At 48.6% G+C, this 20,977-nt stretch overlaps 1 protein-coding gene across 6 annotated transcripts in view; it reads right to left on the bottom strand.

Annotated features, from left to right (window-relative positions):
* Positions 1-20,977, bottom strand: part of SMOX (spermine oxidase) — a 43,958-nt gene that overhangs the window by 12,967 nt on the left and 10,014 nt on the right. For all 6 annotated transcript variants that reach the window (XM_032606641.1, XM_032606640.1, XM_032606644.1 and 3 more), the window contains exons 2-3: positions 8,506-8,739; positions 4,713-4,939 (exon numbers count right to left, since the gene is read on the bottom strand). In XM_032606641.1, coding sequence (XP_032462532.1) covers positions 4,713-4,939; positions 8,506-8,713 — 435 coding nt within the window. In that variant the 5' untranslated portion in view covers positions 8,714-8,739. The remainder of the gene's footprint in view (positions 1-4,712; positions 4,940-8,505; positions 8,740-20,977) is intronic.

Below are 20,977 nucleotides of genomic sequence, written 5' to 3'. Positions count from 1 at the left end.
AAGTTGCAATGTCTGGTGAATACGGCGGATGAATCAGAACTTCCCAGCCAAGCTGTAACAGTTTTTGCCTGGTCATTGAAGAAACATGAGGTCCTGCGTTACCCTGATGGAAGATTATGCATTTTCTGTTGACTAATTCCAGACACTTTTCCTCGACTGTTGCTTTCTAATTGGGAGCAGTACTTGTTGGAATTAATCATTTGCTTTTCCAGAAGGAGCTCGTAATAGAGGGCTCCCTTCCAATCCCACCATATACACAACATCATCTTCTTTGGATGAAGATCGGCCTTTGGTGTAGTTGGTGGTGGTTCATTTTGCTTGCCCCACCATCTCTTCCATTCCACATTATTGTACAATATCCACTTTTCATTGCCCATCACAATTTGTTTTAAAAACGGACCATTTTCATTATGTTTAAGTACAGAATCACATGCAGAAATACAGTCAAGAAGGTTTTTTCGCTTAACTTTTGTGGAACCCAAACATCAAAGCGATTCACATAACCAAGCTGGTGCAAACGATTTTCACCGCTTGATTTGGATATTTTGAGTATGTCGGCTATCTCCCGCGTGGTATAACGTTGATCACACTCAGTTAATGTCTCGATTTGATCGCTATCTGCTTCAACTCGTCTACCCGACCATGGAGCATTGTCCAGCAAGAAATCTCCAGCAGGAAACTTCACAAACCACTTTTGACACGTTTGATCAGTCACAGCACCTTTTCCATACACTGCACATCTTTTTTTGCGTTTCAGTTGCATTTTCACCTTTCTTGAAATAATAAAGCATAATATGCTGAAAATGTTGCTATTTTTCTTCCATCTTCAATATTAAAATGGCTACATAAAAATTCACCAATTTTGATAAGTTATTTTTAAATGCACGCTGATATGACAGCTGTCACAATACGATCTAACAAAATTGTTTTGAATGAATTTAAAGACAACAAAGTACTACTAGAGCCATCTTATGGAAAAAAACGAATGAACTGTTTAGCCAACCCAATATTTGTATCAAGGTAATCTTGCTACAGAGATTAAGCTCTATATGATAACTACTGAACAAACTCATTTATTTGTTAACAAATATAACACATTCAAATGAGTAACCCTTCAAAGTCATCACCTTGGGAGGGAGGCTACATATTTATTATGAAACCACCCTCAGGCAAGGCTTCACATTCTTAGAGCACACCTCTTCAGAATGGCCTCCAGCACTGTCTAACAGCTACATAAGGAAATCTCTCTTTTGACTTCTCTTTTGACTTCATTAACACCTCTTCCTTCTGACCCAAAGCAGCACCACCCAGAGTGATAACCCACCTTTATCCATCCTACTTTCCATGACTCACACTCTTGGCTTTCAAAAATCAAACCCACAAGCAGAAGTTGATGATGATCTACTTTGAGGGACATTTAAAAGAACAAGTAAGTCATGGACCCTGAAAGTCATTCTCAAGAGGCATCCAGGCTTGAAGCACTCATAATAACATGGGAATCAGGACGTGACTGATTCCCAGTAGAACAAGAAGGTCTACTTTGAAGAATACTAATTCTTACCTGCTTAATAATAATATTAGAAGTGAGAACACACAACACTATAGGATTGTACATAACATACTATGTGGGTGCACACACATAAGACAGTGAGTGTGCCTGCCCTCCATTGAGCAGGGATAACCCCAAAGCAAGAGTCATTTCTCCTTTCCCATGCCCAAAAGACATAGAAAATGTACAATAGGTGGCTGTTGACCAATTTACTGACCTGAAGTGAAGGGTCATTACACTATAAATGACAAGCTATCAGAAGGCAAGATCTACATGTTACCTTGCTTGTTCTTTGCAGTTCACAGCACCACTGAAAGTTACTAAAAATATTAACATTCTTTTTAAAAACCTGAATAAGACAAGGATGTGTGTCATTGATATTTCTATCCAACACTGTACTGGAGATTGACAGTGCAGTAAGGCAAGAAAAAAAATTAATAGTTTTAAGTTATGCTGTCCAATACAATAGCCACTAGATCTCTATAGCAATTTAAAATTAAATTAAGCATTTAGTTTCTCAGTATTACTAGCTACATTTCAAGAGCTCAAAGGCCACATGTGGCTAGTGACTGCCAAACTGGATAGATGTCTAAAACATCTTCATTATCGTGGAAAATTCTATTGGACAACGCTGGTCTGAGGATTAGAAAGGAAAAAGCAAAATTCTCATTCTTTTGGTATATAGGATTATACACATAAAATTCCAAAATACCATTAGAACATAAATTAATGTGGTATATTAATAGATATAGTATTAGAGTTAAAATAATAATTTAGCAAGGTAGCTAAAATCAATAATTAAAAATCAGTTATAAATACCCATGACATTTTGCACATAACTAGAAAAAATAATCTTAAAATTTATATGGAGGGCTTCCCTGGTGGCGCAGTGGTTGAGAGTCCACCTGCCGATGCAGGGGACACAGGTTCGTGCCCCGGTCCAGGAAGATCCCACATGCCACGGAGCGGCTAGGCGCGTGAGCCATGGCCGCTAAGCCTGCGTGTCCGGAGCCTGTGCTCCACAACGGGAGAGGCCACAACAGTGAGAGGCCCATGTACCGCAAAAAAAAAAAAAAAAAAAAAAAAAGAAAGAAAGAAATTTATATGGAACCACAAAAGATCCCAAATTGTCAATGAAATCTGAGAAAAAAGAACAAACTGGAGGTATCACACTCCCTGACTTCAGACTACAAAGCTACAGCAATCAAAACAGCATGGTACTGGCATAAAAAGAGACACATAGATCAATGGAACAGAACAGAGAGCCCAGAAATAAACCCACACACAATTAATTTTTGATAAAGGAGGCAGAATATACATGGAAAAAAGACAGTCTCTTCAATAAGTGGCGTTGGGAAAACTGAACAGCCACATGTGAAAGAGTGAAATTAGAACACTTTCTCACACCATATACAAAACTAAACTCAAAATGGATTAAAGACCTAAACGTAACAATGGAAACAATGAAACTCCTAGAAGAGCATAAGCAGAACACTCTTTGACATAAATTGTAGCAATATTTTTTTAATCAGTCTCCTAAGGCAAAAGAAACAAAAGCAAAAACAAATTTAATTTAATTTAACCTAAAAGTTTTTGCACAGCAAAGGAAACCACTAACAAAACAAAAAGCCAGCCTACCGAATGGAAGAAAGTATTTGCCAATGATATGACCAATAAGGGGTAAATATCCAAAATATATAAACAGCTCATACAACTCAATATCAAAAAAGCTATCAACTCGATTAAAAAATGGGCAGAAGATCTGAATAGACATTTTTCCAAAGAAGTTATACAGATGGCCAACAGGCACATGAAAAGATGCTCAACGAGCTAATCATCAGAGAAATGCAAATTAAAATGACAATAAGATATCAGCTCACACCTGTCAGAACAGCTATCATCAAAAAGAACACAAATAATAAATGTTGGTGAGGATGTGGAGAAAAGGGAACTCTTGTGCACTGTTGCTGGGAATGTAAATTGGTGCAGCCACTGTGGAAAACAGTATGGATGTTCCTCAAAAAATTAAAAATATAACTACCATATAACCCAGCAATTCCATTCCTGGGTATATATCCACAGAAAAAGAAAACACTAATTTGAAGAGATACTTATACCCCAAAGTTCACTGCAACATTGTTTACAATAGCAAAGCTATGGGAGCAGCCTAAGTGCCCATCAACAGATGAATGGATAAAGAAGATGTTAGATAGGTAGACAGATATAAAATATATAGTTATATAGTTATATATATTATATATATATAATGTATATACACACACACAATGGAATTTTAGTCAGCTATAAAAAAGAAAGAAAATCTACCATTTGCAACAACATGAATGGACCTAGAGGTTTAGTGAAATAAGTGAGACAGAGAAAGAGAAATACTCTATGTTATCACTGATAGGTGGAATCTAAACAATAAAACGAATGAACAGAACAAAACAGAAATAGACTCAGATATAGAGAACAAACTAGTGGTTACCAGTGGAGAGAAGGAAGGGGGGAGGGGCAAGACAGGGATATGGGATTAAGAGATACAAACTACTATGCATAAAATAAATAAGCAACACGGATATATTGCACACAGCAGGGAAATATAACCATTATTTTGTAATAACTTTAAATGGAGTATAATGTATAAAAATGTTGAATCACTATGCTGCACACCTGAAACTAATATAATACTGTAAATCAACTACACTTCAATTAAAAAAAAAAGATGCAGTTATAATTCTATACACGGGGAACAATCAGAAAATAAAGTATTTTAAAATTACCATTTAAAAGAGTATCCAAGAGCAATAACAACAATAATCATACCCACTTACCTAGTAATAAATCTAATAAAAGATGTTTAAGGACTTTATGGGGAAATATTTAATCATGAGTATCAATAATCTCTTACCTAGTACTGCTCCACTCATTGTCTTCATTCTACCCTCAAATTGTCCTGATTTTCCAAATGCAGGGCCCAGAGAATGTGCAGACATGACCAGGATCGTAGAAGACCCCAGCAGGTCGCCCAGCCCCCTCAAGTCTGATACATACACACACACACGCACACGCACACGCACACACACACACACACACACACACACTGCCAGGGCGCTCCCTGCCCCACAAACCCTTGTGCCCAACTATCCCCCTAATACCTCACCTCGTTGTATAAATCACTGAATTCCTCAACCACATCCTTGGGGATCCTGCAGCCATGGTTGGTGAGGTAGCAGGCCACGCCATTCTTGGAGTAGAGGCTGATGCGGCCCACACTGCGCTCCCCATCAGTTGTCTCTTCCAGAAGGCCATTGGCTTCTGCTAGATGATAGATGGGATTCCCGTGGGAGCCATGGATCCACGTGGCTCCCAGCTCAAAGGTGGCGTGTCCTGATGGCAACAATAGGCTCTTATAGGGGCAAGGAAGAGAGCCAGAACACTGCCTCACCCTCCTTCCTCCAAGAGGATCCTTCCATCCCCAACAACAGGGGGAAGGAAGGGGATTAGGTACCGCTCTAGCAACGAACCAAAATCTTCAGTGAAAATATCTCAGTAGAAACCACATGTGGCACAAAATGGATTCTACTTTATAGCTAACTTCTACCCTGAATAACTCTATGATCTGACACCAAGTCATCTCACTGGAATAATTAGAAGACTCTCCTAAGATAACACCAGACAACAGACCTCTCCTCCCCCTCAGGAGAACTTCTATGGGTACCAGTGGGTACAATGGGCCCAGTGAGGGGAGCAAGGATCCTTGAAATACCCAGTGAGGAGGCCCAGCCTTCCAGACCCAAGGTCCCCATTTGGCCTTATTCCAATTCCTCAAAATCCAGTGGCCCAAGAGTCTAAGCCACTCTGCCAGATGGAAAATGGTCACCTCCCAACTCAGTCTGGGGCAGAAGAAAGAAGGCAAACATTCCAGTTTGGAAGACTCCTCCCCAAGGCAGTCTAAAACAGACTTCTGGAGAAAACTAAGCTTTCTCATCCTATGGCACAGGTGGCAGAACCCTAAGAGTCTGACTGGGGCAGAGGGAAACTCCTGGGCCCAAGCTGGGACAGGGCTGGTGCCTCATTTTACCACCCCATCCATAGCCAAGGTATCAGATGCTCTGAGGCAAGTTGTCACTGTGCCTGTGCCTATTTCCTCTTCTGGGCCTCAGTTTCCTTTTCTCATGCTGCATGCTGTGATACATTTGTCTCCTCCCTTGCCTAGCTCCCAGGGAAGCTGAAACAATGAAAGGAAAACAGAAAGGAACATTTTTTGGTGTTTCGTTTTGTTTTTGGAGGCCTGATTCAAGACATCATGTGTGGTAACTTTTTTGCCAAGATGGTCACAATAATCCCTCCTATCCTTACACACATGGCCCTTTGCAACGTGACTTTGCCAGTCCTGCCATCAAGAGATGGAGTCTTTCCGCACCCCTTGACTCTGGGCTTGGCTTGTGACTTGCTTTGATTAACAGAATGCAATGAAAGCAATGTTTGTGGTTTCAGAGCCTAGGCCTCAAGACACCGTGTGGCTTCCACTCTCTAGACTGTGACCACCATGAAGAGAAACCCAAATTTCTGGAGCCACAGAATATCAGCAAATAAAATGATGTTTTTTTAAGCCACTACATTTTAGGGTGGTCTGTTAATGCAGCAATAGTTATCTAATACACTATAACAGACAACACTCACCCCTCACCCCAGGAACTGGGCATTTCTCTTTTTTGTGTCTTCTCTTTCCTGGGCTGCTTCTAATTAAACCATCAGTTACTTAAAAAAAAAAAAAAAAAGAAAGAAAAGCTCTGTGTGCATCTATGTGCCAAACACAGAGCAAGAGAAAACACAATCAACCTCAAGCCACAGCCAGCAAGACAGAATTTCTTGGTGACTCCGGAATCAGAGGCAGGAATGTGTGGGTCCCTTTGTCCAGGGAAAGTGGGCAGACCAGAAGGCACGAAAAGCTAGAAACCCAGTGCCCTTCTTCCTCCACGGGGTTCCTGGGGGGTGGGGGTGGGGGGCACTGGGGACATTTATTACTAATTCTCCTTTAGAGCCTCAGGCTCCCAAGGTCTTTTGCCTGGTTTGAGCTCCCAATAGGAGCAAAAGGGGCCTGTACCCTCCCCAGGGTACACCAGGGAGCTCCAAGTCATAGTCACCGGGCAGTGATGTCCAGGCATGGGGTATCCAGGCATAAGCAGGAACGAGGTGAGCAGCTCAAGGTCAACAGCAAGGTCAGTGCTCCACTCCATCCCCCAAGTTTTACAAGGAGGTGGGGTGGCCCAGAGTATACCTCAGTCTGAGGATGTTTCCTGCCCTCTCCCACAGGCCTCTCACCTTTGTCATCCTTGTTACATCCTGCATCCAAAGGGTACCAGGCACCATCTCCACATCTACCTCACGGTGTCCTTGGGGCTTCTGGTCATCGCCGCTGCCCTTACCACCGGGATTCACAGCTAGCATCTCACACTGCTGCAGGTCCAACTGCAGCCTGGGCTTTCAGCCCTGGGTGTCTGCACACACAACACACACACATACGCCCTTGCCTGGATTTGCTCTCCCGTATCCTGGCAGGGTCTGCCTTGATCTGATTCTTCACATATATCATGTGTGCAATTCCATGTGTGCAATTACCCCCTTCCTTCTTTTCACTACCTATCCAACTCCCCTCATCACCTGAGGCCCACCCAAGCTCCCTCCCCTCTGAGGAAGGCTTCCTGCCATGTGCATCCCCTCAGCCTCCTGCAGCCCCATCCTTTCCACCTCCCTCCATTCTACAATCACTTCCCTGCACAGCACGTCTCGGCTGCCAACTACCACTGAAACTGGGCTGTTTGTCCTCCCGTCTTCTGCTTTTATGTCAGACCCTGAATGTCTTATCAAGATTCAAGAACCACAAATGGAGCCATCCCATCCCTAAGGCTCCTAGTCAGCCAATCAGGTGTTGAGCAAAGAGTCTCAGGGCTTCCCAGCTGGCTGTCCCCAGGTTTGCACAATGCCTTGGACTGCACTTTCATCCTCACTGCCAACACATACTCCTGTGTGTGCCAGGGGAAGACAGACATAATTTCACATACACCTTCCAGGAAATACTCTAAGGGAAGACTTTTAATGTGATCAAAGTTTTTGAAAGAAGAGAGAAGGTTGCTCCTCAACCTCTGCTTATTCTAAGTCTGTCCACCTACTTCTCTGAGCCAATTGCCCCATTCATCAAAAGTTAGCACACAGAATCTGCTTGGCCTTGCTGCCCATGTAGCAACAGACACAAAATCTTCTGGAGGGTCAGTGTAGCCCACACACTCCAGGCCACCATGAGTGGTCCCACTGGGCCATTTTCATGGTCAGACCCCCTGGTTGGGAAACCCCCCTGACTTCTACCTGCATTTCAGGCAATTTCCCACCCTCTAGGACCCCTGACAAAACCTGCCCAGCCCTAGGGTATGTCTCTTATCTGGCTGCTTTCTGCAGAGGCCTTATTTCTCTGCAACCTGGAGAGACCCTCCTCCTCGACAATCCTAAGACCTGCCCATCACTCACAAGGAGGTCCAAAGTCTTCTTCCACCTCCACTGCCCTTAACTCCTATTGTCCCAGGGCTAGCTCTCAGTCATGATAACAGTAATTCATATTCAAAAGTTAACAACTAATAGAAACTTGCAGAATTCCCCTTCTTGTGAAATAGAAACCAGTCTACCCACTGCGAAGTTTGGTCCTGGGTGTCCCTTCCCTCCTAAACACTGTGAACTCTAGATCGTGTTCCAAAGATAAAGGCCAGAGCCCCACCCTGCCCACCTCAGAAGGGTGCTGAGAGTGGCAAAGGAAGGGAAAATGCCCAGGCAGCATGCATGATAGAACACTAACCCCCGGGAAGAAGATAAAATAATGAGATTTCAGGCTAGGTCAGGGCACTGGGAGATAAGAAGTGACCTTAGGAGATGACTGGATTGAGGTGAACTGAGGCACTTACCAAGCTTCACGCTCTGTACGCGGCCTCCAATGCGGCTGGAAGCCTCAAGCACAGTGACATCCGTAAAGCCCTGCTCCAGAAGTGCTTTGGCAGCAGCCAGGCCAGCCAAGCCGGCGCCGATCACCACCACACGAGGCTGTCCCCTTCTCCGCAGGCCACGACTGAGAGGGTCATCCGCACTGTCACCACTGGATTCACAACTTTGCATACCGTCCACACTCGCCTCCTAGGAACCTGCAGGGGGCAGGGGGTCACAGCTCACCTGCTCTGCCTTCACTTCCCACCTGCCCCAAGAGATGCTCACAGGCTCTGCCTTCAAGGGGGGACCCTGAGCCCTCTCAATCCCTTCCGAGGACCTGGGCATGAAGAGCCAACTCCAAAGGATGTGGGGAAGGAGGGAGGGAGCCACAGGGAAGGAAACAGGCGGGGAGGATGCACCGTGGGCCCCCATCAGCAAAAAGGAGAGCTGACAGCCCACCCCAAATCCCTGAAATCCATCAATCCCATCTCAAACCTAGTAGGCACCGCCTCTTCCCCAAGGATGAGACAAGAGTCAGTAAGACAAGAGTCCTGGTCTTGTATGACCAAGAAGGTCAAAATCAGGAGAAACTGATCCTGGTGCTGCTAACCCTGGACCAACACAGCCTAGCACAGCCCAGCACAGCCCAGTACCACTGCTGTGGTCCAGCTCACACTGACCTCAGGATGCTCTCATGAACCCCAGGATGCTTGTACAGACCTCAGGGTGCTGGAGCCAACCCCAGGATACTTGCACACACTGCACTAGACCCTCTGCTCTCCCTCCCTCCCCTGGCCCTTCCCTGGCACTCACTCTCCCTTGCCCTGTCTTCTCTTCTCCTCTTGCTTTCAGCTAGTTTTTCACAGCCTCAATGAGGTGGCAGTTTGGTAGGCAGGACACAGTCCCACCCTCCCCCCAGAAAGTGCCACGAGGCTGGTATCGAATGAACCTCTGCTATTCCGGGTAGGTCTCCAGTTTTTTTTCCCAGGCCACCCAGCCCCTCAGTCACCACAAAGCAGTGAAGAGCCCAGGAAACAGTGGACCGTGAGGACCCGTGGCACCAGAGGCCAGACATCAAATTGACAGTTACGCTAAGCCAGCTTGCTCAGAGACGCCAGCCTAGGGAGCTGACAGGAGGCTGAGGGGGTCCGTGAATCTGGCCCCAGGGCTGGGAGAGGCTACCCTTCTATTCCTGGAGTGACTACAAGGGTTTGAAGGTATCTGTGGGCCATCCCAAGGGGCCACTCAGATCTGATCCTGTCCCCATTCCTTTCCTGACCCAAGCTGCCTAAGGTTTCAGTGGCAGAAGTTGCATACTGTCCAGTTAGTTATCCATACTATCCATAGTATCCAGGACCTAACAACAGGGGAGTGAATGTGAGTGGAAAGTAGCTGCTGGGCAGTGGACAGGGGGCATATAAAAAGCTGTCACCCATACCTAATAAAGCTAAGTAAAACCCTTCCTATGACACAGCAATCCCACTCCTAAGAAAATACACCCAAGAGAAACAGGGTATACTCCACCAAATAGACATAGAATGTTCATAGCAGCTTTATTCATGATAACCAAAAACAAATATCCCAAAGGTCCATCAACAGAAGAATAGATAAATATATTGTGCTATTTGTAGCATATTCATACAAGGGAATATTCTTCAGCAATAAACAGAACTAAACTACTCTCAACAGTATTACATTGAACAAAAGAAGCCAGAGACAAAAGAGCTCCATACGGTATGACTCCATTTATGTGAAATCCATGAAGAGGTAAAATGAATCCGTGATGACAGAAGAGAGATTGAGAGGAGGGGAATGAGTGAAAAGGGTCAGAAGGGAACTTTCTGGGGTGGAAGGAATATGTATCTTTATATGAATGGTGGTTACACAATGTACATAGTTGTATACTTAGGATTTGTGCCACTCACTACATATATGTATGCATATACATCTCAATAACTATTCAGATACTCATTCCTGGTTCACTATAAAAAATAAAATAAAAGCTGTGCGCTAACTACCTCCTTCACACGCCTCAAGGTCTGACCACTTAGATTTCCACTCCACCTCTAACATCTTTTTATCACAGATTTTAGAAGGGGTCTTTTTCTAAATATTCTCAGTCTGAGAAGCTGCTCCTTGCACCTCCCCCGCCCACTTCACCTGCCGATGCCACACCTGGGCACGGACAGGAATGTCACCCCACTCCTGCTCTCAAACTCCCTCCAAACTACACCCCACCCCCCACCCCCGGGCGGCCGACTCGGTGCGGGACTGGTTCCCTAGAGGGCCGGAAGGTGGCGCCCGAGGCCCAGAGACCCTCAGAGGCAGGGGCTCCCCACACAGCCTGGATCCCTGCCTTCTTCTAGGAGAGCCTGTGTCCCGGCTTTCCCATTTCCTCCCTCCTATGTCTTTCTGTCCTTCTGCGGTCCACCTCACCCCCCCCACCCCCGTCCCAGTGATGTTCTGTTCGGCCTCCTGGGAGCATGGAGGTCAGGGCTGGCGCGAGCCCTTTCCTCCCCTCCCCCTTACCCTTCCTCCTCTCCCCCTCTGCCACCTTCCCGTCCCTCCCCCAGGTTCTGGCGGAGGACTAGAGGACTAAAATTAGAGGTGAGGGTGTGGCTGCCTGCACCAGAGGCCAGCAGGGAGGAAGAGTCCTTCCCGCGGCGCTGGCAAGTAGCGTGCTCTGCGACAGGTTTGTAAACACACAGGGAGCTAAGAGCTGCTGCTATCGGCCTCCACAGCTGGGCACCCTGCTATGCTAAGCCAGAGTCGAGACTGCCCACCAAGCCCCCACGCCCCAGTTCCCCGGGACTGGGGGGGCTCCGCCTGTGCGCTGCTCTCTGGGCCTCCAGCCCCACCCCCAGCCTGAGGCGGCCCTCCCCAAAACAACCACTTTTACACAGTAAAGGGGTGGGATCGCTACAGTGGTTTTCAGACCTTACTGGTGGAACCCCTTCTCGAAAAGCTCCTGTGGAGACCAGGGTGTAACTGGGTTGAAACTGGAGTTCCCGCTACTTCCTGAGGTCCCTAAGGTCTCATGGCAGAACCTCCCAGGCTCCCTGGAGCACCACCTATGAAAACCCAGGGATTAGGGTAAACTGCAGCCTTGGGTAGAGGTAAGGAATGCTTGTGGCAGTGGTTCATTCCCAGGGGGCTACCTGAACTTCCTGGCTTCCCAGCCTCCCTTTCCTTCTCTCTGAAGTGGCTCAGCTTGTCCTAACTGCATTATTGTGACAGTTAAATAAGGCCCTATATGGATGTCAAGAGACTGTCAGCATTTTTAAGAGCCCTGTGCGGGAAAATCATTTGTAAAGCTCTGTAGCTAAATTATGAATACACTGCCTTTGGTACAGGCTTCAGGAATGGATTGTGGGAAATGCAGGCAGGCAGTCTGCCTTTAAGATGAACACAGAAAGGACCCCAAGTTCCCAACATATTAGAGACCTTCAACTCAAAGAGACATCACACATATGGTGCCATGGCGGGAGCAAGTAAACAGGGACCATATAGGTCACCTATTCCCCTGGCCCTCACTGCTAACCCCATAGTTCTGTCTCTCCACAGGCCTTGTCCCAGATGAGCCTGTCAACCCCTGGGGCTCCCGCAAGAAGCCAGAGAAACCACATGCACAGTCCACAGATGGCAAAAATGAGGCATCTGCCTCATGGTCCCCCATAATGGCCCATGGGGCCAATGTACCCTGGGATCCAAACTAAATGGAAGAGAGAAAACTGTATGTAGCAACACCTACTGTGTGCTGGGCCCTCAGCTAAATGCTGAACTGGACTTTTGGGCCCTCTTATCTCAGGATGCGGGGGGGAGCACATTTGTTTTCTGTTGGTGTGTGTCATCTCTTCCTTTGGAATTTTTTTAATCTTACAAGAAAATGCCTAAGAAGAATCACTTAATGTTCCTTGGTGCCTCCCTGTCCTTCTCTTGCCTTCAGTAAATAAAATAAATAAATAAATAACATCCCCCTCCTTGATCTGTATGCACAGGAGAAACAGAACACCCTGAACTTTTTTGAGCAGATAAAGGAGAGAAGAAAAAAGTGTTGGCTCAGCCAGGCAGGGAGGGGGAGGAGGGAGGAGGGAGGCACAGGGCAACAGACACTTGCCTACTTGCTCCTGTTTCCAAGGCAAAATAGGGGTGGGAGGCTGGGGCCGCCGTGTCCCAAGGCAGGCCATGCCTAGTAGCTTCAAGAAATCAGGTCCACCCCCATTCAACATGCCCAAATGCCCCACTGCCTCCCACCCTTACCCCACCCCACTCCACACCCACACCCACCCCCCCCCCCTTCTCTGGCCTGCAGGCCACCACCTCCCCCCCGCAGGCCAGAGCCAACACTACCCTGACTGAACCTGCCCAAGAAGCCAAATTGGAAAGAAGGCAGCAGGGAAAGAAGAGGGAAGAAAGGCCTGTCCCATGGCAGGGTCACCAAAGAAGGATGGATGAAGACTAGGAGGCCCTGGGAGTGAATCACAAGAAGGGTCAGTGGCCCAGGTTGGTGCAGGACACCGCTTCCTCCTCAGTGTTGGAGTCTACTTCAGCTCATCAGGCAATTAGCAGGTCATTTCCCTCCTTAACACTGACCACTACAACAAAAACAATGCCACAAGGGGCCCAGCCTCCCAGGTGCCCCATACCCTTCCAGAGTTGCCCCTCAGAAGAAACAAAAGAAGTCTGCCATCCTTGGCTCCCTTCTGAACACAGCCTACTCCCAAATATGTCTGGTCTCCCTGTCCTTTCCCCAGGGTCACTCCAGGATGAATGACCATTTCCCAGAGAAGAGTATGGCCAAGGTATTTAGCCTCCAACAGCTGAAGCACTCTAAAATGGGCCCACCCCAGGACTTCCCTAGCAGTCCAGTGGTTAAGACTCTGTGCTTCCAACGCAAGGGGCACGAGTTGGATCCCTGCTCAGCGAACTAATAAAATCCCACATGCCACATGGTGTGACCAAAAAAAATTAATTAATTTAAAAAAAAATGGGCCCACCCTTTCCAATAAGCAGGCTTCTCTCCTCCAAGCCACACATTTGCTCATGTGAGCTCTGTCCAGGGCTTTGGGGGCCACCTGCACCTTCCCCATCAGGGACTTACAAGTGTCACCTCCCAACAGATACTCCTAGTGCCCTAGGGCAGCAACCCAACCTCAGTTTCCCTGAAGGAATCCCTCTCTGCCTCAGGCTTCTAACAGGAGGAAGGGAGGGGGAGGGAAGCTGGGGTACTGGTCCTGAGGAATCTCTCTGGACTGCCTGGCAGTTTGGGGGCGGGGGGGGACTGCAGATTTGGATTCTCGAGGACCCCCCAGACAATGCAATTATTCTTCAAATGTAAAAAACGCCCAGAAATCCCAGACCAGCTGCTTTGCACAGTGGCCCAGACAAAGGGGCTCTGTGTCTGCCCATGAGGCTCCTCCCACCCGTAAAACCCAAGGAGAGACTGAGCCTGAACTCCTCCCAGCCAGACCCTCCCAGTCTTCCTCACCCAGGCCAGCCAGCCAGGAAGTGAAAGAAGTCGGATTTCTGGGCCAGGCCTGGCCAGCCACGGAAGGTAGGTTGGGGTGGATAAACATGGGGACAGGGCAGGAGCAGCCTGTCAGCCCAGAAGACACAGGGGGAAGGGAGAGAACATTGGCCTGGGAGCCCAGAGACCTGGATTCGGGCCCCAGCTCAGCCTCTCTTGGCAGGTGACCCCAGACCAGTGTCTTCCCTTCTCTGGGCCCCACCTGGCCAATACCTCTGAACTCACCCCAAGGACACAGCATCTGTACCCCGCCTCCTGGACGTAGTTATCTAAGCCCCGTCTGATGCTTAACTGCCTGCCTCCTTCAGTCTTTAAACTTTCCCATCTGTAAAATGGGGATACAGCTACCTGGTGGGACTGCTGGGAGAATTAAATGATAGCACAGGTAAAAGGTGTGGCCACCTGCCAGGGCCCCCTCAGAGTGGGAGGGAGAGGGAGGATAATCCCCAAAGAGACTAGTACGGAGGAGGGAGCCACCTCTCCCAGGACCCAGAGCTCCATTTCACGTGTAAAAGAACCCAAGTCTTCACCTGAGCTTAGACTCCAGCCTCAGCCTTGGCCCCAATCCTAATATCAGAGTGGACCTTGATATTGACATCAGTCAGACTATCCCACAGCCTGTGTTTGACTGACCCCCAACCCTGACTCAGCCTGACCATCCCACCAGTCTTGGCCAGAGAAGGGGTGGGGAGTAGGCATCAGATACAGTGGCCGTTAGCCAACCCTAAGCTCAATCAATAAAAGAGACAAGGCACGGGGGCCTCGTTCCGCAGAGCCCTCCAGCCAGCAATGTTCTCTGGCCCTCACAGGCCGACATGAGGAAGGGGCTCTAGGGGCCCCATCTTCCTTCCTGGCATTAGACTTTTCTCCAAGCACAATGTCTTTATTACCCACACCTCTTCCCTGCAACCAGATGCGTAAAGTCCCTAAAAACACAATTTTAAAAGGCTTTGTAAGCCTTTTTCAGAAGAGAAGTGGGGAGCCTGTATTGCATGGAAAAAGACAGCCCTAAACTCAGTGTTTGAGGGAGGGGAGGCCAGAGCCAAAGGCATGGCCCACAAAGGCACTGGTGGGCAGGAGGGGAAGGTATTCCTGGAGAGGTGAGTGCTCTGGCTGGCTTCTGTTCCCCTTGATGCTCTGCAAGGTGGGATAGACCTGAGTGAATTGTTTCAGGACCCCAGCTTATAGCTGCCTGCAGAGACAGAAACTGGAGACTACCTGAGTGGGGGTGGAGGAGGGGAAGAAAGCATGGACAGAAGTCAGAGAAAGGGTTGGGTCTTTCTGATGGGCATAAAGCTCAGCTGGCAGTGGAGAGAGAAACAGAGGTGCAGATGGACCAGGGCAGAGTCCAGGACTGCATTCCTGCCCCCATACTCACACCCAAAGAGCTTTATCCCAAACTCCATCCTAGAGATCCCATCCACCTTCAGCAAAAATGAATGGATCACGCTCTGACAATAGATCAGATCAGGTACTAGTCATCTAAGCATCTCCTATGAACCTTTCAAAATCTGGGCCAGCCCCACCAGCTCAGCTTCCATCTCTGATCCATGCATGCCCTGGTTTCCCATCTTTGTGTGTGTCTGCACACAGAGATCCTAACTGGCCAGGTCACCTCTCTGCAAGCAAGGCCCACATTCTTCCCCTTAGATCCCAGATCTTCCAGAGGCAGGCACAGCCCACGCTCCCTCAGCCCAGAGAGAGGTCAGGGGTCTGACATGATGGCTGCCACTCCTGGAGAAGATGAAATTGCCCAGACAGCAGCTTTTGTCCCTAACCAGCATTCCCTTGGGTGAGTCCATTAGCACCTGAGCTTCAGTCACCCCATCTGTAGAGTGGGAACAGTCACCCCTACCTTGAATGAGGCCAGCCCTGACCCCAGACCCTATTAGCCAGTTTCCTTTTCCTCAGCAAAGTCCTAAAGGAACAGGTTTCACTGTGGCTCCCTTTAGCAATCCTTAGGATGAGAACTCATGGCCTGTATTCCCTCCCTCTGAGCAGGATGTGACACCCAAACTCTAAACCCACCCCCCTAGGAAGTCATCAACCACAGAAATGTAAGAGACCACAGAACTGGTTACTATGCCAGTGACTACATTGGTGCGAGACTGCCCTTAGGGACATCAAATCAGGCCATGAGCAGGGGAGGGCTGATAGGAGATGGTACTCACAGTCACTCACTACCCTGGGAAAGGCTGAATCTGGAGAGAGAAAACCAGCCTCAAGACCATACCAGCCCTGTTCTGAGGCACCCAAGTCACCATGGCCCCTGGGGAACCCCAGGAAGGCACCTTTCTTCCTCTCGCTCTCTCCCTTTCCCTCTCTCCCCACCTCCCTTTAGTCTTTCTCCCTTTCTCTCTCTCTCTCTCTCTCTCTCTCTCTCTCTCTCTCACACACACACACACACACACACACACACACACACTTCCCTTATGTTTCCCTTGATGACTCAGCTTGCTAAATAGCCTCCTCCTTTGGGAATACCTTACTGCACCATGGTTTTCATACAGGCCCTTGTTTTTGAATACCAGGGGTTTGAGGCTCCACAACTTTTTAGATGAGTGACCTGAGCCTCAGTTTCTTCATCATTAGAATGGGGATAAAGAGTCCCTGCCTCACAGGGTTGAGTGTGACAATGCAGAGTGCTTAGCCCAGAGCCAGGCACGTAGCAGCAATGGTTTTTACATTAGTTTTCCTACAGGCCTAAGTCTGCACACTACCGGGGTCACCACAGGGATGGCTGGGCCAGGACATCAGACATGGGTGGGGATGGGAAATCCAGCCAGTAGAGAGGTCACAGACCCTCCTGCATGATGACTCCAAAGCAAGACCTCCAGGCCTCAGAACTACACCACCCCACAGTGGCACTGCTATGGTCTGATGACGGGGAGGAATAGACAAGTAAGAGAGAAGGGCCACACCACTTACTGGGGGCACTTGCTCCACCCAGGCAAGGTCTGTGAGGCTGAAACTGCAAAAACAGGACAATCTGTATGGTCACCAGCCTCCAAGATGGCCCTCAATGATCCTCCCCTCATGGTACTCATGCCCTACAGTCCCCTCCCAAGCTGATCTGTGTAGCCAATAGGATATTGTAGAAATATGGAGTGTGACTTGCAAAACTAGGGCATAATACACACTGTGGCTTCCACCTTGCTCTCTTAGACTGCTTACAAGAGGGGAAGCTAATCACCATGTTGTGAAGAAACCCACATAAGCCCACTGAGAGGCAAGGAACTGAGTCCTACCATCAGCCAAACCATCCTGCTAAAGCATGTGACTGAACCACCCTGGAAGCAAATCCACCAGCCCCAGTGAAGCCTTCTGATGACTGCACTCCCAGCCATCACCTTGACTGCAACCTCCTAAGAGATCTCAAACCAGAAACAACTAAACTGCTTCCAAATTCCTGACCCACAGAAACTATGAGGATAATAACTGTTTATTGTCATTTTAAACTACTAAGTTTTGGGGTAGTTTGTTACACAGCACCAGGTAACTAACAGTCAGCAGTTCTCTCTCCTCGGAAACCCCTCAGAGTAAAGACCCCAAGGTAAACTCCCCATCCTACTCAGGGTCCCAGCTCCCTCTTTTCTAAAACTCAGGGCTGGGGTTAAGTGAGCAGAGAGCCTGGCCCAGACCCTATAGCATACAAGGCCCAGGAGACAGGAATGCCTTCCCAGCCTGTGCATTAGACTCACCTGGAGATTTTTACAAAAGACCGATACCAAGCCCGGAGATTGGGTCATCTAAATCAGACTCTTCCAGGTGGGGTTCAAGCATGGAAATTTTTTAAGGACTCTACATGATGCTAACATATAGCCAAGGTTAAGAATCACTTCTCTACAGCAGATTCCAGGCCAGCCCAGAACATCTGGGATCTGCCTGTACAGGAATAGAGGAGGCAGAGAGAGCAGAAAGGCCAGGCAGTACCCAAGGTCCACTCCCCACCTTCCAGCTTAGGCTGAGGGTCTCCCCCTGTCCTCCCTCCCCAGCTGCTGCCCGACTCCCAAAGCACTCTGCATTGAACACCTGTAATGTACCTCTGCTCACAGGGACTGCTCCCTCAGAGAGGACCCAGGGTGCAGGGATGGGGTCTAACTCTGAGTGACCCAGGGAAGACTCTGTTTTCTCATCTGCAAAATGAGTATTGCCATCACACCTGCTCTGCTCTCTAATAGGTATTAGGCTACCACTCAGAAGTTTTCAGAGAGATTTATGCTTTGTCTCCCTCAAGGCAGCTTCCCACTCCTTCACAGCAGCATTATTCACAATAGCCAAAAGGTAGAATCCACTCAAGTCTCCATTGATGGATGAATAAACAAAATGTGGTACATGCACATAATGGAATATTATTCAGCCTTGAAAAGGAAATTCTGACACATGCTACAACATGGATGAACCTTGAAGACATGATGCTAAGTGAAATAAACTAGTCACAAAAGGACAAATACTGTATGATTCCACTTACATGAGGTACCTAGAGTAGTCAAATTCACAGAGACAGAAAGTCGAATGGTGGTTGTCAGGGGCAGGGGAGGGAGGAAATGGGGAGTTAGTGTTTAAAGGATACAGAATTTCAGTTTTGGAAGATGAAAAATAGTTCTGAAGATGGATGGTGGTGATGGTAGCACAACAATGTGAATATATTTAATACCACTGAGCTCTATACTTAAAAATGGTTAAAATGATAAATTTTATGTTATGTATATTTTACCACAATAAAAACAACAAGAACAACAACAACAAAAAGTTGAGTGAGTGCTACTCTGTACCAGGCACTCGAGATACTGAAACAGCCAGATGCCTCCCCTTGGAGGATCAGGGGTGACAGGTGCCACAAAGCAAAGCAGGAAAGGGGAGAGGCAGCTGCTCTGTGTAGGGAGGTCAGGGAAGCCTCTCTGACAAGGGGACACCAGAAGAGAGGAAGTGACAAGCAGGAGAGGACCAGAGGGCAAAAAGTGCTATAGTGACCTCCTAGGGACTTGCTGAATGACGAAATATGGGGGTAAGAGCAAGGATGGGGTCAGGATGACTTGGGTGACCAGTCATGACACCAGGACCAACCCTTACAAGTTCTGTGTCAAGTGGTCATCTCCTTTCCCCTTCACAACAAGCCTGTGAGGTAGGAAAGACAAAAAGTTGGTGCAAGACCCACAGGTGGGAGGAGGGCCCCGGTGGTCTGACTGCAGAGCCCAGTTCTCTCCTTGGGGCTATCACAAGAGTTGGGAACGCTTCTCCAGGCCATCTCCCATCGAAGGGCTGAGCCTGCCTCCAAACACACAGCCCAGGGCCCCTCTCCCAGCCCCACTGCATAGGGCATCACATGCAGGCATAGCCCTGACCAGCCCCTGACCTGGGTTAGTGTCCCCACATGGAGATCCACCCATTCAGCAGATGGGGCACTTGAAGCCTGGGAGGTGTGAATTGGCAAATGAAGAGGTAGCCTCCCGGCAGGCTTCTCCCCTCTCCCTGACAGAAGCCACAGGCCTCACAGTTCTGGAGGGAAGGAGGACAGCACAGTCAGCACTTTCCCCTGACTCTTTCAAAACCACTGACAAGAACTGAGGCTTGTGAGACAGCTCAGCCGGTGCAGTTCTCCCTTGCTGGCCCCTCGTGACTCTGCACAAAGCCCGTCTGTGCTTCGGCTCCAGCCCCTGGGGGAGGCGGGGGAGCGAGGGGGGTCTCCTGCAGGCCAATCCTCTCTCTTGAGCCACGGGTGGGTCCCCACTCTGCCCAGCCCAGGACTCGTGCTCCTGGCCCACAGGGCAGACCGTAGCCCTGACAGCAAGGCTGGGCTGTCCAAGGCTTTTGCAGGGTTCAGGCAGTACTTGTGGGAAGAGGGTCGCCTCCACTGTAAACTCTCTTCCTGCAAAGCTCCCTCTTCTATGCTCATCCCCCACCCCGAACCCCCATTCAGCATGGTTTATCACAGAGTAAAGGTGGCGTGCATGACCACAACATGGAAAAGAGAAAACATCCCCCCAAAATCCAGCCAACAGATAAACCCCAGAGCAAATCTCTATTTATTAAGTCCTTCATGTGCCAGGTCCCGTGCTGGGCACTTTCCATTCATGGCATCATTTAATCCTCCCAAACATCCTGGTGCCCATTTTATAGATGAGGAAATATCAGAAAGGTTCACAGGTGTGATGGAGGCCACCCAGACAGAGTGAGGGGTAAAGCAGGGCTTGAGAATGCTCAGCTCATCTCTCTCTACCCAGCACTTGCCCACCTCTCAGGCCCTCACTCAGCCTCCCGGGGCAGCAGGCCTAAGGACAGCCCTCAGCCTGGCACTTCTGTCTTACCCGTCCCCATGCACTGACACTGCACACATTGTACCAGGCACCCGGGGCTAGCAGGAGGTGTCCCCAAGCCTGGCAGCTTACCCCAGCTACACTGCCAAAACTGGGGCTGCCGCTGCGAGATCACCTGCCTCCTGGCCAGGGCGTTAGTCAGGTGGGCTGCAGGCCAGCCACCCTGGTCTCCCTGCCCCACAGGGACTGGCTTAAGGCTTGCCAGACCACAGCCCTTTGCCCTTGATTTTATCCTCCATAAAGAGTGACAAGGATAGTGGTCTAATGGCTTTTGGCAGCACAAAAGAAAATTCTAAGAGCAACTAAATGATTATTCCCTCTAAACAGTTACCTGCTGTTCATCTGGCCCAAGATTTTCCCCTCCTGGTAACTCCAAGGTGGTTTAACTGTGCTCTCCTAACAAGTCCTAGCACAGGATCTCCTGACACAGGATCACCCAATAAAGGGCTCTTCATAAAGTTCAACCCTGAAGCAGAACACCACCCTCCCCCACCCCTGCCAACCTCAGAAAGAGCTGGAACTAGGTCTGAAAAGCCAATGGTGTTCATTTCAAAATGCACCCATGGGCCCCATGATTCAATCCATAAAACACCTATGGGGTTAAGATGC

This window comes from Phocoena sinus, chromosome 15 (genome assembly GCF_008692025.1).
Source record: "Phocoena sinus isolate mPhoSin1 chromosome 15, mPhoSin1.pri, whole genome shotgun sequence".
In the NCBI taxonomy this organism is placed as follows: Eukaryota; Metazoa; Chordata; class Mammalia; order Artiodactyla; family Phocoenidae; genus Phocoena; species Phocoena sinus.
The sequence above is the reverse complement of the archived record's forward strand: the minus strand, read 5'-3'. Positions and strand labels throughout refer to the sequence as shown.